Below are 17,746 nucleotides of genomic sequence, written 5' to 3' on the forward strand. Positions count from 1 at the left end.
CGATGATGCCATCTTCCAAAACAATGCTGCTGACATGGCTCTCTTCTTCCATAACTGTTTTCCCACCCACTGTCATTGACAGAGCCCTCATGTACTATCACCCTTGCTTCCACTCTTATCCCTTTTCACCCCTCACAACAGCGTGATCGGTTCCCCCTTGTCCTCACTTTTCATCCCACCAGCCTCCCCATTCAAAAGATCATTCTCTACCATTTCAGACAACTCCAGCAGAAGGCCACCACCAAACACATCTTCCCCTCTGCATGGTCCCTCTGCAGGGACCATTCCCTCCAGGACACCCTCGTCCATTCCACAACCACCAACACCAGCCCCCTCCCCATGGCCACTGTCTCATGTAAATGCAGAAAATGCAACACCTGCCCCCTCCCCTCCTCACCACCCAGGGGCCTGAACAGTATTTCCAGGTGAAGCAGCATTTCAGCTGTACCTCCTCCAATCTTATGTAATGTATTCACTGCACCCAGTGTGGCCTACTCTACATTGGAGAAACCAAACACAGACCGGATGACCACTTTGCGGAACGCCTCTGGTCCGTGCGCAAGCACGACCCCAACCTTTCCATAGCCAGTCATTTTAACACAGAGTCCTGCCCACATGCCCACATGTCTGTCCTTGGCATGCTGCAGTGTTCCGGTGAATCACAGTGCAAACTGGAGGAACAACATCTCATCTTCAGACTAGGTACTTTACAGCCTTCTGGACTTAATATTGAGTTCAAATTGTTAACCAACTCTCATTTCTTCCCTTATCTTGTAGCTTGTTACATGCTGAGATTATGCCCTCTCCGCCCCCCCCCCCCCCCCCCCCATCCCAGTGTGACTGTCTGTGCTTTCCATTCCCACAGTGAGACACACACCACTGTCCTGTCATTCTCACATTCCGGTCACTTAGTCTGAACTACCAACATCTTTTCTGCACCAGCGTCCTACACCCGCTACCCCTACAGCACCTCCCCCAGAACTAAAGCATAAATGATGTCCCATCCACACTTCACTTCAGCTGTGGTGAAGAGTCATCTAGACTGGAACCATTAGCTTGCCCTCTCTCCCTCTCCATGGATGCTGCCTGACCCACTGTGATCTCCAGCATTTGTTCTCCTCAGTACAGATTCCAGCCTCTGCTATAGTTTGCTCCAACAGGATGAGAGAACACAGGCTTAAACACTGGAATGGAAGAAATGGTTCACAGAATCATCTAGTAGGGAAAAGGCCACTCAGCCCATCACATCTGTACCAGTTCATAGGCCAACTATACTGGAGGAATGGGGTCTATAATGTCAGGACAGACTACACCTGAATTATGCTGGGACTGGTGTTCTCGCAGACCACAGAACTGGGGAGGTAGAGAGGGCTTTAACCACAACAGGTGAGGGATCCAACATGGTTAAATGTAACAAGTGATAGACTCAAGGCCAGAATCAAAGTACTGACGTGGAAAATGAAGGGGAGAGAACAGCAATAAGTGTCAAAGAGTAAAATCTGAAGAACGTATCCGCCATCAAGACAAGATGATATAAAGACGAAGAAACAAAAGTAAAGGCTTTGTATCTGAATATGTATAATAATTGAATCGATGTTTTTTCACTTCAGGGCGCATTATAATTCAATAGCCATTCAGGAGATGCAGCTGCAGGGTGAGAACAGTTGGGGTTCTGAATATTGGGAGGTCCATGATTTTTAAGAACAACAGGCAACTAGGTAGAGGTGGAGGAGTAGCTCTGTTAATCACAGACAATTTTGCTGCATTAATTACAAATGAACTTGGTTCAGGACATGAATGAGGATCCGTTTGGGTGGGAATCAGGAACAGTGGAGGAGAGAAGTTGTTAGTGGGAGTGATCCCCTAACAGTAACCACAATGTTTTCCGAAAGTTCACTCATGGGCTGTGAGCACTATCGACTGGTCTAACTTTCACTGCCCGACCCTAGTTGCCCTTCAGAAGGTGATGGTGAGCTGCCTTCTTGAACCGCTGCAATCCACACTGTAGATTGGTCCAACATGTCCTTGGGAAGGGAACTGCAGGACTTTGACCCAGTGACAGTGAAGGAGCTGCGATATATTTCCAAGTCAGGATGGCGAGTAGCTTGGAGGGAAACTTGCAGGGTGGTGATATCCCGTGTAGCTGCTGCCCTCGTCCTCCTGGGTTGTATGGGTCATGGGTTCAAAAGTCACTGCTGAAGGACATGGGGGATTTCTGCAGTGCATTTTGTAGATAATACTCAATGCTGCTACTGAGCGTCGGTGGGGCAGGGAGCGGATGTTTGGAGATTCATTATCCGAAGATAGAATCTGAGCTACTTATGGAAGGAGGGGTCCAGGTGAGTGCCTGAACACCATTCTGAATTGGGTGTGAACTGCTCTGTCCTGAATCAGGTCAGGCTTCTTGAGTGTTATTGCAGCTGTACCCATTCTGATTGACGCACGCTCTTGACTTGTGCCTTGTAGATGGTGGACAGGCTTTGGGGAGTTAGGAGGTGAGTTACTCACTGCAGTATTCCTAGCCTCTCACCAGCTTTTGTAGCCACTGTGCTTATATGACTGGTCCAGTTATTGAACAACCATAACACGAAGGGTGTTGGTGGTGGCAGACAGACCCATGGATGGTAATGCCATTGAATGTGAAGGGGCAATGGTTAGATTCTCTCCTATTGGAAATGTCAACACTTGGCACTTGTGTGGCATCAATGTTACTTGCCACCTGTTGGCCCCAGCCTGGATCGTGTTCAGGACGTACCGGACTTGCAATGTTGATTCTGTTTCTCCACAGATGCTGTCGGACCTGCTGACCTGGGTGTTCTTATTAAAGTAAGGATAGTTTGCTTCAGTTACACTGATGAGACCACAGCTCGAATACTGTGTGCAGATTCAATCTTCTTACTTCAAGGAAAGACGGGTGCAAATGCATTGGAGGCTGAAAAAGGAGGGGGAAAGCTGTGCTTGCTTTCACCAGAGTTTAGGAGAACAAGGGTTAACCGATAGAGATTCATAAGATCCTGAATGATGTGGAATAGGCAGACAGACTTGTCAGTGGGTCCAGAACCAGGGGACCTTATGGTAAAAGCAGAGTCGCCTTTTTATCCCCCTCACAGAGAGCTGTGCAGCTTTGAACCCCCATGCATCCCAAAGCGATGGAGGAAGGTCGATGATTATATCTAAGGTAGAAGTCAATTCCCTCGCCTAACAAGCACCTCAGACTCATGGAAAGGCAGATGGGAACGTGGAGTTTAAAATACAAAGAGGTCGGCCATGATTTCATTTGAAGGGCCGAATGGTCTATTTCCATACCCAATTCAGAGTGGTGTGGAGAGTGAAGCAAATAGTGTTCAGGCACTCATCTGGACGCCTCCTTCCATAAGTAGCCCGGAAAATCTTTGCAGTGGTGGTCAGAAAACACAATACCCTGAGTGTTATGGTCAGTGAAGGAGGACATAAACCAAAATCACTCACAGTAGAAAATGCATAACTTACCCAGCGTATTGGTGGCAAAGTTTGTTTCTAATTGATCAGCAGTCAGCTCTCTCTGATTGACCATACACCCCGCATTATTGATCTAGCAAAGATTGTGAAACAAATATTAACTTGTCTTCCCGATATTCAAACCATTATCGACATGTTTAATACCGGAATTCACAGATTAAAGGCTAGTTTTCTGTGTAGACTGCAGTCCCAACACAGAAGGGCCTGTTTGGCCATTATATCTGTACCAATCACGACCAATTCCAGTTTCAACCCATCAAGACTTCCATGCTTATTATCACAAATTCTGATTCTATCTTAAAGCTCAAAGCGACATTTACTTGCTGGACAGAATTAGAGATAAGAATATACTCCAATTCTTATCCAACCATCTGTTCAACCATGGAGGAGAAAGTGAGGACTGCAGATGCTGGAGATCAGAGCTGAAAATGTGTTGCTGGAAAAGTGCAGCAGGTCAGGCAGCATCAATCTGTTCTGATCTGTTTCTGATCTGTTCAACCCTGCCCTGTTATTCAATTAGACTGTGACAGATCGGTGCCTTAATTATATATCCACCCTGGATGTAACCTGTCCTCAGATCGGTGCCTTAATTATATATCCACCCTGGATGTAACCTGTCCTCAGATCGGTGCCTTAATTATATATCCACCCTGGATGTAACCTGTCCTCAGTGTACCTCTTTCTGGCTGGGTGTGAAACTGTCCTTCACCCCTACATGCAGTTCACAGAGCTGGGTGAAGTATCGCAGTGGGGTTTAACAATAGCTCCATTCAGCTTTAATACAATTTCTACCACTTTATAGTCCAACCCCTTAAAGTCCAGGCTAACATCTTACCAGCCTTTGACGGTATTTTTCTTCTTTCAGATTTTAGTGGATTTTTACATGAGCTCTTAAATCACATACTCCTCCACAGCTCCCAGCTGCTCACACCATGAAAGCAGGCAGACCTTTGGAGTAAAGTGGGAATCTTTGCATTCCCAGGGAACTCCAGCACGATTGTCGTTTTATCCACCTAGTTTGTAAATGCCCCCATCCCTGCCCTGACTCCACCAAGGTGAGTAACTACTCCAATTAAATCAAAATTTTATTTAATGAATCATAAGCCTTTCCTTGACTATGGGAACCAATGTTGTTTTAATAAGTTGTTGAATTTCTGCACAGTTGAATATTTACCAGGCTGCTGCCTGGACTGGAGGGCATGTCTGATGAAGAAAGGTTGAGGGAGCTAGGGCTTTTTCTCACTGGAGTGAAGAAGGATGAGAGGTGACTTGAAAGAGGTGGACAAGATGGTGAGAGGTATAGATAGAGTGAACAGTCAGAGACTCTTCCCAGGGCAGAAATGGCTATCACAAAGGGGGCATAACTTTAAGGTGATTGGAAGAAGGGAGATGTCAGAGGTCACTGCTTTCCACAGAGAGTGATGGGTGTAGGGGCGCACTGCCAGCAGTGGTAGTAGAGTCAGATACATGTTTCATGTTTCCATTACCGCTGGCTACCTGCTTCCTCTGATGTGAAATCAAACATTTTCACCTCAAAGAAAACCTGATTTTCCTTTAACAGCAAAAGCTGCAGACTATTGCGAAGAAAGCTTCCAAACAAAAAACTCACCAACACGTTCAGTTTGTCATTTGATTGTTGGAATTCATCTGCAAACTCCCAGATCATTTTGGGCTGTGACATATCAAGAACATGGACAAAAATCTCCTTTGAAGAAAAACAAAAGATAAAGTCAATGTTGCAATTGAAACCAATTGCCTCCAAATCCAACTTTCTTGTACAGTAACTCGACTTGGTTACGGGATATCAGGTTCAGTACAGATATACCAACCCCACCAGCAGCCTAACACCTAGTGAAAGGAATAAGCTTTGAGGAACAGCTCTGTTGTTTAATAAAGAAACCCAATGTTGGGTATAACATGTTGTATGCCATATCATTCTTCTCAAGTGCTCACTAACCCACATTGATTCCAGCATCAAATTCATCATTTTTATCCGTTTTCAAATCCATCCATGCCCTTGCACCTCCCTATCTCTCAAATCTCTTCCAGGTCTACAACCCTCTTAGGAGGTCATGTTGCGGCTGTACAAGTCATTGGTTAGGCCACTGTTGGAATATTGCGTGCAATTCTGGTCTCCTTCCTATCGGAAAGATGTTGCGAAACTCGAAAGAGTTCAGAAAAGATTTACAAGGATATTGCTGGGGTTGGAGGATTTGAGCTACAGGGAAAGGCTGAACAGGCTGGGGCTGTTTTCCCTGGAGTGTTGGAGGCCGAGGGGTGACCTTATAGAGGTTTACAAAATTATGAGGGGCATAGATAGGGTAAATAGGCAAAGTCTTTTCCCTGGGTGGGGGAGTCCAGAACTAGAGGGCATAGTTTTAAGGTGAGAGGGGAAAGATACAAAAGAGACCTAAGGGACAACTTTTTCACCCAGAGGGTGGTGTGTGTATGGAATGATCTACCAGAGGAAGTGGTGGAGGCTGGTACAATTGCAACATTTAAAAGGCATTTGGATGGGTATATGAATAGGAAGGGTTTGGTGGGATATGGGCCGGGTGCTGGCAGGTGGGACTAGATTGGGTTGGGATATCTGGTCGGCATGGACGGGTTGGACCAAAGGGTCTGTATCCGCGCTGTACATCTCTATGACTCTATTCCTTTGTGCTTCGGGCCTCTTTTGTATGCCTGATTTTTCTCGCTCCACCATTGATGGATGTGCATTCAATGCCAGATGCTAAACTGTGGAATTACTCCCTAAAAAGTATCTCCATCTCTCATTCTTTTGTTACGAAGTTCCGTGAAGCTTTCAGTCAGCCAACCAAAAGTCCTCTCATGTTGCTCAGTGTCACATTTTGTGTGATAACACTCCCTGTGGAGCAGGATTTGGGGAAATATCTTGCACAAAACCCCTCACTGATGTTCCATAGCTCCCCGTCTCTCAGGAAACACTCAGACCTTCGGTCTAAAATGGATGACGTTGCATTTACCCACATTAAATTTCAACTGCGGTCGTTTTATCAAGTGCTAAACAAATGCACGCTGCTCGTTAAATAGTGAGGGATCCATCAATGGAATATGAGATTAAACATATCCATTTAGCATAATATTACACGATATTTCTTTTTAAATTGTGTTATTGTATGATTTATCATAAGCTGTCATCATCATAAACATCTGAAACTGCTCTCCCTCTTCTCCACCCACCAAAAAAAAAGGGAAAGGGTCAACATTTGCAGTAAAACGTCAGAGACAGTTTTCTGATAAACCTGTTCAACATTTATACACGAATATTGCACCGTGCAGGTTGAAGGCAAATAGGTTTACAAACTATTGAGAATCGGAGAAAGTGAAGACTGCAGATCAGAGTCGAAAAGTGTGGTGCTGGAAAAGCACAGCAGGTCAGGCAGCATCCGGGGAGCAGGAGAATTGATGTTTCTGGTATAAGCCCTTCATCAGGAACTATTGAGAGTTGGTCTGCTTTTACTGTGACTGCTGTTCATACTGGGGATGTTGTGAGGGTGAAGCTGCTTGGCTGGTACTGGCTCAAGAGAGCCACCATGTGTGAGTCAATGGTACTGCAACACAACACCAAGCAAACAAGATTCAGTGCCACCATAGAATCAGTTAAAAATCACACAACACCAGGTACAGTCCAACAGGTTTATTTGTAAGTACTAGCTTTCAGAGCACTGCTCCTTCATCAGGTAGCCATGGAGTATGATCACAAGACAACTGGTATAGTGTGCACGGGCACTTCCACATCATAGCTACCATAGAATCACATAGCACAGACCCTTCAGTCCAACTCGTCCATGCTGACCACATTAGACTATATTTGGTTTCCACTGTTGGCAAGTTCCATGGGGAAGGAATGTGGACAAGCGCTGGAGTGGGATGATAGTTTGCCTTGTGTCACCTTCCATCCAACAGTGATGAATGCTCCAGTTTAATCCTCCGACCACCCCTCCTTAAAACTTTCTCTCAGCAACTGCAGCTCAGCTTTCCGAGCAACGTTTTGTCATGCCTCCTGATCCACATCAGTTATGTCTTACCAGTGCATCTCTTGCCTCCGAGTGGATTGACTTCCCACTCCGTACACTCCCACAGTCAATGTACACGAACACTGCAGTGCAGTACTGAGGGAGCACTGACCTGCCTGAGTATGTTTGTTTTGATGAGATGCTAAGCAGTCTCAGAAAAAAGGGCATAGAAGCTTTCCCCCATGTTATTTATCCTTTGAATAAACATCACCAGACCAAACCATCCGGTCATTTATTTCATTGTGGATTTTGGGAGCTTGAAGATGCAAATTAGCAGCTGTTACCAAGATAACAACAAGAACTACGCTGAAGTAATTTACTGCATGTAAAACAAGTGGTCAAATGGATTTTCTTTCCTCTTCATTCACTGATTGAGGGCATCGCTGGCTGCCTGCATTTATTTTCAGGGGGCAGTTCAGAATCAACCATATTGCTGTGAGTGTGGAGTCACATGTGGGCCAGATCAGGTAAGGACAGCAGTTTCCTTCCCTAAAGGACATTAGTGAAACAGGATGGGTTTTTCCTGACAATCGATTCATGGCCATCATTACTTTTCATTCCAGACTTTTATGGAATTCAAATTCCACCATTTGTCGTAGCAAGATTTGAACCCAGTTCCCCAGAATGTTACCTGGGTCTGTGGATTAACAGTCCAACAATAATACCTCTAGACCATCACCTACCCAGCAGAGCAAAGAATGAACACGTATTTGTAAAGCACCTCAGGATGTCCCAGGTCAATTCTTTTAATACCTTAGTTGCTGTTTGGTAAGCAAAAACAGAAATCTATTGACATACAAGGTCCAATGAACAGCAATGAAATGATGGGCATCTTTTTTTGGGGGATGGGGGTGGACGGGGTGTAAAAGCCTTGTCAAGTACTGGCGAAGGAGTTCCATTCTTCATGACTGGGCTTGACTGGATAGGAGGCTGAAATCTAGCCACCATTTACAGTGTCCCCATCATGAAAGCAGATGACTGTACTTCCTCTCTATTTTTCTCACTATTGTTCCTGGGACCTGTATAAATCTCAACGGCCTGCCCCACGGGCCTACCTTACAAGTAGCTCCGAGGGGTTTCACAATCGTCAGGTGCACATTCTTCTATTTCTTTGTTTAAAAAGTGACCATCAGGAGGACCACACGTACATCCAAAAATAAAACGCAAAATGCTGCAGATAGGAAATAAAAGCAGAAAGTGCTGGAGAAACTCAGCAGCTCTGGCATCATTCCTGATGAAGGGCGTTTGCCCGAAACGTCGATTCTCCTGCTCCTCGGATGCTGCCTGACCGGCTGTGCTTTCCCAGCACCACTCTGATCTTGACTCTGATCTCCAGCATCTGCTGTCCTCACTTTTGCCTAGACTCTGGCAGCAGCTGCGGGGAGAGGTGGAACAGAGGTCATGTTTCGAGTCTGATGTGACTCTCCAAGGATAACCTCTGCTGAGTTTTTCCAGCACTTTACAGTTATCCCACAAGTTCACATTCTGGTCTATCGCAGGGGTAACAACCTGAGCAGGAGCTAGGTAATCTGGTGCTGGTAATAAAGTGGTGATTTCCAATGATAGGTGCCATGAAGGAGAAGTGGTCATTTAGTTGGGCCCAAATGGTCCAGTAGGCGATGGCCACCACCAGTACTGTCTCAGGACAACTAGGACCAGGCAGCAAGTCCTTACCATCTCCACAAGCACAGAGTACATTTTAAACCAACAAAAGGAAGTCGTCAGCCGCAAAAAGGCCACAGTCCTCCCAAAGCTATTCAGAAACAACCCCTTTACCTCATTTCCCGTCTCCTTCACAATCTCAGCTTTGGCCTGTTCAGCTCGCTCTTTGTTTCGACAAACAAGGTGAACGACTCCACCTGAGAAAAGCCAAGGCTTTTATTAAATGAAATATTCAGCAAATCAGATTACCTGATAAAAGTGTTATCCTGGGATCCTTGTACCTTTTCCATCCATGACAATTGAGAAAAGTGCTTCACAAATGACAATTTATCCCATTTCAACACTGTACCCATGAGCCCATCTCTACCATGTGAATACATTCACAGACGGCAACTGAATACTGCAGTCTTATAGCTCACAAGAACTTGCTTCAACCAGTCAAGCTATGTTTCCAATTTAAGGTCAAAATTTTACAACCTCTTAACAACATCCGATATACTTGGTCTTCAAAGGTGCTGAAATTTGAATGAACCTAAAGTTATAAAAATAGCATTATTGCACTCAGTGATTAGCCCTCCACTTGAAAATGTAATAAACAATTCCATTCAGTTTCAAATTAACCTAACACGATGCAGATTTAACCTTTTCACTGTCTAAGACTCCGTGTATTAGGACTTTTGATTGTCTCATTCACTGTAAAGCTCCACTTAGTTCATATGCCTTTCACTATTTAGTACAAACAGTGGTTAACATTTGCAAGTCATGTAATTCATCATTGCTGTTTAAAATAAAGCAGCAAGTAACTTGCATTTCTATCGTGCACTTAAACTTCAAGAAAACATGTCAGAGTAGTTCATTTCCAAAAACAGAAAGGGAAAAATCATCGAACAGGAGAGGGGAACAGAGAGGTCAAAAGCCGACTGGACAGAAGATAAGGGTTTTAGGAAGGAGGTCTTGGAGCCCAGCAGCCTCACATTGAGCATGGGGAGGTGATGGCCTAGTGGGATTATCACCCGACTGTTAATCTACATCCCCAGGTAACTTCCTGGGGACTCAGGTTCGAATCCCTCCACAGCAATAAAAGCCTGGAAATAAGAGTCAAATGACGGGAGTCCCATGACTCTGTTGTCAAAGGGAAATAACCCAGCTGGTTTACTGCAGTCCTTTAGGGGAGGAAACTTCAGTCCTTCCCCAGTCTGGCCTACACGTGACTACAGACCCATGGCAATGTAGACTCTTAACGGCCCTCTGGGCAATACACGCTGACCTGGCCAGCAACGCCCTCATCCCATGAATGATTTTTTTTTTAAAAATACAGTGACTGATAATTGTTTGGAGGGAACAATTGTTCGGAGAGTGTAAGCTCTGCCAACGTGGACGCAAGCTGATCACTAAAGGGGGGACAAAACAGAAGGCCTAATGAAGCATTCTCGCTCTCAAGTCCAGAATTTTATCCCTCTGCAACACTGCTGAACTCCAGTTGCTCATCTTCCATCTCATGGATCTTAGTAACCAAAACCTGAACTCAGCTGCAGTGCTCTTCATTGTGAAATCCCCTGGGATTGATACTAGCCCATGGGAAACAGTCACTTTACCAAGGACAGGCTGTGCATTCCTGTGAAACCGCTCCCACTCCTGTCACCTCGGAGCTCCATTCCTGAGCAGGAAATTCCACGGCATTCCACTCAATCTGACTAATTTTGCAAGTGTCCTCCTTGCTCCTGGGTACAAACCTCCATGAGACAGAAGATGAGCAGCTGGGAAATGGATGGTTAAAATGCAGGAAAGCACCCTTAGGAGAGACCGAAATTGGAAAAGGAGATTGCATGGCCCAGTTCAGGGCAGTAACTACACACTGAACGGTTTCATTGACAGTGAAGCACTTTGGAACAAGTCTGAAAAGATGCTGCAAATCTCTCTCTCTCTTGCTCGAAGCTCTGTTGAAGACGACCCATGGTCAGAGTAGGTGTTCCTGTGCTGAGTGTAAATATCTAGCAACGCTTGCTTTGAGGCTAACCACACACACTACAACAAGGACATGAAGTTATCTCAGAACTGGCCCAGCCAGAATCAGGCTGGATTATGGGAATACTCACCCCGTTTTGCAATTTCCAGTGCTGTGACCTTACCAATCCCGCTGTTAGCTCCAGTGATCAGGAAGCACCTTCTGGACACATCAACATCGAGGTCCTTTGGGTCAAATTGTTGTGCGGCAGCTTCATATCCACTCCTGCAGGGCACAAACCAAAACAAAGTATGATGAATAGGATTGAACTAGCTCAGTGTTTCATCCCACACACACACAGCCAATACAGAATATCCCGAAAGCAGGCTCCATGTTAAAATATACAACCCTCCTCTCGCAGCTGACAGCTTCTCAACATCAGCAGCTGGGCTGTTACAGATTGAATAAAGGTCACCCCAGTGTAAGACAATGGCTTTGGGAGTGGGACCTTATTCAGACAATACCAATTTCAATAAGGAGTAAGACTGATAACCTCACTGCCTCACACACAATGAGGGTTACAGTAACAAGTCTGATCAAGAGAATGTAGGCCCCATAGGTTTGTGAGCCTTGGGAAAGCCTGGGTCATCAAATGGACAGAGGCAGCTTTGGGTCATGTCAATAACATCTTGCCCCAAGAAAGGTTCTGTCATTCATTTGTTTTTTTACCCCCAATTTGGGGAACTTTGCCTCCATGCACTTGTAGTGAAATGGTAAAGCCATGACATGCTTACGAACTGGTGTCCATTTAGCTACAGAGTGAATGGTAGTTGCAGTTAAGACCAAGAATTGGGTGATGCTTTTGCAGCTACTCTTGGTACTGGGACTACATGTTTTTAAAAAAATGGAAAGGTTATGGATCAACTAAGCACAGCCTCAACATCTGCTGGATATTCTTTCCACTACTTTAACGCCATTCTTAATTTGGGGAATCCACATTCCCCAAACAGATACTAATCCTCTCCAAAACTAATTGACAAGCATCAACATTCCATGAGGATTCAAATCCATCTGTAGAAGAACTCATAAGTTACTTTCCTCTTTCATGCTAGGACTTGGTTTCATCTCACACAATGAGAGTTTTTGTTTTCTATTGACCGATATATAACTTTGCACTGTGTACAGATTTGTACTGTGGGCTAGAAATAAACCAAATAGTTAGGTCACTTATTCCCAGAATGCTTTATGGTTTAATGCATCAGAGGGCAATTTAGCTGACTGCTGTTTCGTTACCTGCTGAGATCCAGGACGCATTAATTCATGCCCATTGACTAAATTTTGTATGTGCATTCTTTAACAATAGTCTGGTGATAGGAAACGGGACCATGAAGATTAATAATATGGTTAATGTTGAAAAACACTGGCACCTCGTGACTTGGGGTCTTGTTTATCCTAACATGGCATCATAAATGCTAAAGGACAGCATGTAACTACAGGCCTGCAAATGTCATGGGCTTTCTTTCAACATTTATAGAACTAAAGAAATGACAGAAGTCACGACTTCCAACCCATAGGAATCGCAGCATTACATTATTTATTTCCTTGTAGGACTACTGCTTAGTCACTAAGTGCATCCAGGCTCAGACAAATGCAATGAAAATTTTAACTCGTACCATTTTTGGTTTTAGATTCAAATCTTCTTTCAGGTGTGGTCATCACTGTGTTATAGACACTAATTCCTATCAATTACAGCATCACTGCTCAACCCCAGGAGTGAAAAGAAAACAGTAAAACTGCTCGGATTTGGTTTGTATACCTCAGAACAGGTCAAGGTAAGATCACCATTCTCTCTCTCTCTGACTCTAAATGAGAGAGAGAGAAAAGAGAGAGACAACAGATGGTAGTTTTCAACCTAAGGGTTTCCACATCTTAAGGTGGAATTATCACAGCAATCTCAGCCGGTGTGGGAACTGAACTTGCTGATATTGCAAACCAGCCATCCAGCCAGCTAGCTTTTGGATTCGTGGTGCTGGAAAAGCACAGCAGTTCAGGCAGCATCCGAGCAGCAGTAAAATTGACATTTCAGGCAAAAGCCCTTGTTTTTACCCAGCTGAGCTAACTGCAAAGCTTAGAACAGTATGCTAGTACAACTAACATGTTTACTTCCTAGTGTTACTTTGTTGGCTTACCGCTATTTTCCCTCTCTGGAGCAATAATGTCTTGCTTCTGTCACCTCAAATCTTCAGAACTTTCAATGCTCTCAGATGTTTTTTATTGAATTAATTTACATTTAAAGATCGACCAAAATGATTGCTGTGACTAAGATTAGTTTTGGACAATGGGCACGGATAGGGTAAATAACCAAGTTCATTTTTCCCTGGGACAGAGGAGTCCAGAACAAAGGTTTAGGGTGAAAGGTATAAAAGGGACCTAAAGGGGAACTATTTCACACATTTATATGGGATGAGCTGTCAGAGGAAGTGGTGGAGGCTGTTACAACTGCAACATTTAAAAGGCATCTGGATGGGTATAGGAATAGGAAGGGTTTAGAGGGATATGGGCCAGGTGCTGGCAAGTTGATCTAGATTAATTTCTGATATCTGGTCGGCATGGACGCATTGGACCGAAGGGTCTGTTTCTATGCCGTACATCTCAGAGTTTGGTCAGTTTCAGGAAGCAGGCAAAGAAGAAACAAAACTACAACTCCCAGTAAACTTTACAGATTGCCCCAGTCTCACGCTGTCAGAGCCTGTCCCTTGCACAACTGATGTTAAGTTAGTGTGCTTCCAATTAAGGCAGCAACCAAGGAGCAGCGAAAGCGACGTTCCGGGCTGAAGCCCTTATTCCTGATGAAGGGCTTCAGCCCGGAACGTCGATTTTCCTGCTCCTCGGATGCTGCCTGAACTGCTGTGCTTTTCCAGCACCACTGATCCAGAATCTGGTTTCCAGCATCTGCAGTCATTGTTTTTACCTCATGCTTCCAATTAAACCTGTTGGACTAACGTGGTGTTGTGTGATTATTAACTTTGATCTAAATGGATGCAGTATCCAGAAAGGGGGCTCTCCAACGTAATGATATACTGCATTAATTGGACTTTTGACATTGGTTCTCGTCTTTACTATGATTTTATTTTTTAAAAAAGAAATGTTTATTTTAACATTAGTACGGTACACAATCTCCCTCACCCCCCTAGATTAAAGAGCCTTGGTAACTTTTTTCTGCATTTGCAAAGGACCCAGCCCTAACTTATGTAACCTCGTCCTGGAGTTTATGCAATAACGGGGGGGGGGGGGGGGGGGAAATATCGTTGTAATCTATCGCCTTCATCTTGCAATGCCCCACTGGACCCGCTACTCTCAAATCCTCCCTTTTTGCAAGAAATACTCAAAGCAAAGTCAGAAACCGGTCTCCCCGGCTGACAATATGGGCTGAGTGGCCGGGGTGGGTGGAGGCGATTAGCGATCGGTACTCACTTGGTGTACTCACGCATGCCCTTGAGAAACCACACGGTGTTCCTGTATAGGGACATGGTCAGCGGCGCCCTCTCCACCTCCTCCTCCTCCTTCCCCGTTTACTGAGCTACCACCTTCATGTCCCAATTCTGTGTTCAGCACAGCCGTCTTGCCTTTCTCTCGTCCACCAGTCCGCATTCACCTTCCGGAAGAAACATGGGAAGACGACAACAACAACTTGCCAGCTGCATCTGCATTTGATAAGCGCCGACCCGTTCGTCAAACTCCAACAGCTCACCCTGAAGGTCAACATTTGTAAACAGGAATTGTCCCCAAATCATTCAGGGAAATAAGGATCAAACCACAGCTGTGAACAAACAGGGGTGTTTTTATTTTTTTTTAAAAAAACTCGCACAAAACAAAGTTGTTGTCATTTTCATTCTCATGCCTTAACTGTAACCGAGGGATGGGGTTGGGGGGAATACACGGGTGTTAGGATTAATTCAGGAGGGTTTCTTGACAGTATGTAAACAGTCCAACCAGGGAAGGGGCTATACTGGACCTGGTTGTGGGAAATGAGCCCAGCCAGCTGAGTCAAGTTTCACTGAAGGAGCACTTTGGTAGTAGTGACCATGATACCATGAGTTTTAAGAAATCCTTGGGTCAGGATAACAGAAATCCTCCAATGAATGTGTTAAACTGGGTCAAGGTTAAGGACAACAGTATTAGGCAGGATCAGGAGAGTGTTGACTGGAGGTGACTGTCTGAGAGGAAATCCACATTGGACATTTGGGAATATTTCAAACAGCGGTTGATGAGAGTTCAGGAGTGAGACGCTCCTGCAGGATTGAAGGATAGGTACAGCAAGTTACCTGAACTTTGGATGACCAGGGATGTTACGATTTTGATCAAAAAGAAACAGGAAAAATACACAAGGTCTCAGAAGATAGGAACTGATGAAGCCCTTGATGTATACAAGGAAAGTAGAAAAGAACTTAAACAAGGAATTAGAAGGGATAAAGGGGGTCATGAGAAGTCATTAGCAAAACAGGGTTAAGGAGGATCCCAAGGTGTTTTTCACACATATAAAAAGCAAGAGGGTAATCCAGGGAAAGGGTTGGCCCACTGAAGGGCAAAGGAGCCAGAAGAGATAGGTGAGGGTCCGAATTGAATACTTTGTGTCAGTATATACCATGAAAAGGCAATGGCGGAGGATGGTCTCAAGAAAAGGAGTGTTGAAATTCTAAGCCAAGTTGCTATTAAAGAGGAAGAGGAGTTGTGCATCTTAAAAAAGTATTAAGGTAGATAAGTTCCCGGCTCCTGATGGGGTCCAGCCCAGAATAGTGAAGGAGGCAAGAGGACAAACTGCTGGATCATTGACAGATATCTTTGTATCCTCTTTGGCCACAGGCTAGGGCCCAGACGATTGGAAAGTAGCCAATGTGGAAGGATAACAGGGATAATCCTGGAAAATCCAGGCCTGTGAGCCTCACGTTGATGGTAAGGAAATAATTGGAAAAGACTTTCAAGGACAAGATCTATAGGGATCTCGAAGCAAATGGACTTACTAACAAATGGCAGCTTGGTTTTGTGCGGGGGAGGTCATGCCTCAGTAACTGAATCGAGTTTTTGAGGAGGTGACAAAGATGGTTGATGAGGAAACAGTGGTTAAGGTTGTCTACGTGGACCTGAGGAGGTAGGAATGCAGGAGGTTCAGGAGTGACTTAATAGAAGTTTACGAGATTGTGAATGGCATAGATGGAGTGGTAAGTGTGAGGCTTTTTCCCAGGGCAGAGTGGTCAATTACTAGGGGACACAGGTCAAAGTGCAGGGGTGATATTTAAAAGAGATGTGTGAGGCAGGTTTTTCACACAAAGGGTGGTGAGAGCCTGGAATGTGCTGCCAGAGGAAGTGGTGGAAGCAGACTCAATACCTGGACAAATACAAAGGGCAAAATGTATCAATGCAGGCTTGGAGGGCTGAAGGGCCTCTTCCTGTGCTATACTGTTTTTTGTTCTATATTTCCAGGAACCACATCCCCCAATCACTTGTGTCCAGAAAAATAACATGCATTGATGTAGCGTCTTGGACGTTTTACTTCCCAGGGATCAAAATGACATAATGCAAAATTCCAACAGCAGGCTTGTTCGAAGAGCTGGGGTTGGGGAAGCGTGGAGGGACTGGTTGGCTTTTACAGTCAGACCAGCTTCATTGAACAGTGCTGGGACCAGCATCCTGGCCAATCCTACCAACTAATTACGAGGAGAGGAGAGGGGGCTTGCAGGGTTACAAAGCACCAAGATTTGGGCATCACAGGACAATTATTTTGATAATGCTACCCAGAATGTGAAGGGATAACGTGAACAAACATGAAAAAACTGCAAATAGAATCAAATGGAGAACAAATGTTTAAAAGACAAAGCTTTTCTTCAATGGGTCAGGCAGCATCCGAGGAGCAGGAAAATTGACATTTCGGGCAAAAGCCCTTCATCAGGAATGGTAATAAAGGGCTTTTGCCCGAAACGTCGATTTTCTTGCTCTTCAGATGCTGCCTGACCTGCTGTGCTTTTCCAGCACCACACTAATCTTGACTCTGATCTCCAGCATCTGCAGTCCTCATTTTCGCCTCATTTCTTCAATGTTTTATTCACTCACAGGACGCAAGCATTACGGCCAGGCCAGCATTTATTATCCATCCCTATTTGTGCAGAGTGCAGTTCAGAGTCAACCATATTGCTGTGGGTCTGGAGTCACATGTAGGTCAGAATGGCAGATTGTGAGTGAGCTAGATGGGTTTTTTTTCCCAATAATCATTCCATGGTCAACCCTCCACCACCATCCTCTATCTTCTACCTTTGAGCCAGTTCTGTATCCAAATGGCTAGTTCTCCCTGTATTTCATGAGATCTAACCTTGCTAATCAGTCTCCCATGGGGAACCTTGTCGAATGCCGTACTGAAGTCCATATAGATCACATCTATCGTTCTGCTCTCATCAGTTCTCTTTGTTACTGCTTCAAAAATCTCAATCCAGTTTGTGAGACATGATTTCTCATGGACAAAGCCATGTTGACTATCCCTAATCAGTCCTTGCCTTTCCAAATACAGGTACATCTTATCCCTCAGGATTCCCTTCAACAACTTGCCCAC

The 17,746-nt window shown here is 44.8% G+C and overlaps 1 protein-coding gene across 1 annotated transcript in view; it reads right to left on the bottom strand.

The window, feature by feature from the left end:
- Positions 1-14,811, bottom strand: part of dhrs12 (dehydrogenase/reductase (SDR family) member 12) — a 30,316-nt gene extending 15,505 nt beyond the window's left edge. The window contains exons 1-5 of the mRNA XM_060833402.1: positions 14,620-14,811; positions 11,297-11,430; positions 9,315-9,397; positions 5,108-5,203; positions 3,490-3,571 (exon numbers count right to left, since the gene is read on the bottom strand). Of these exons, the coding sequence (XP_060689385.1) occupies positions 3,490-3,571; positions 5,108-5,203; positions 9,315-9,397; positions 11,297-11,430; positions 14,620-14,675 (451 nt within the window). The 5' untranslated portion in view covers positions 14,676-14,811. The remainder of the gene's footprint in view (positions 1-3,489; positions 3,572-5,107; positions 5,204-9,314; positions 9,398-11,296; positions 11,431-14,619) is intronic.
- Positions 14,812-17,746: the final 2,935 nt, after the last annotated feature.

Source organism: Hemiscyllium ocellatum, chromosome 12 (genome assembly GCF_020745735.1).
Source record: "Hemiscyllium ocellatum isolate sHemOce1 chromosome 12, sHemOce1.pat.X.cur, whole genome shotgun sequence".
NCBI classification, from domain to species: Eukaryota; Metazoa; Chordata; class Chondrichthyes; order Orectolobiformes; family Hemiscylliidae; genus Hemiscyllium; species Hemiscyllium ocellatum.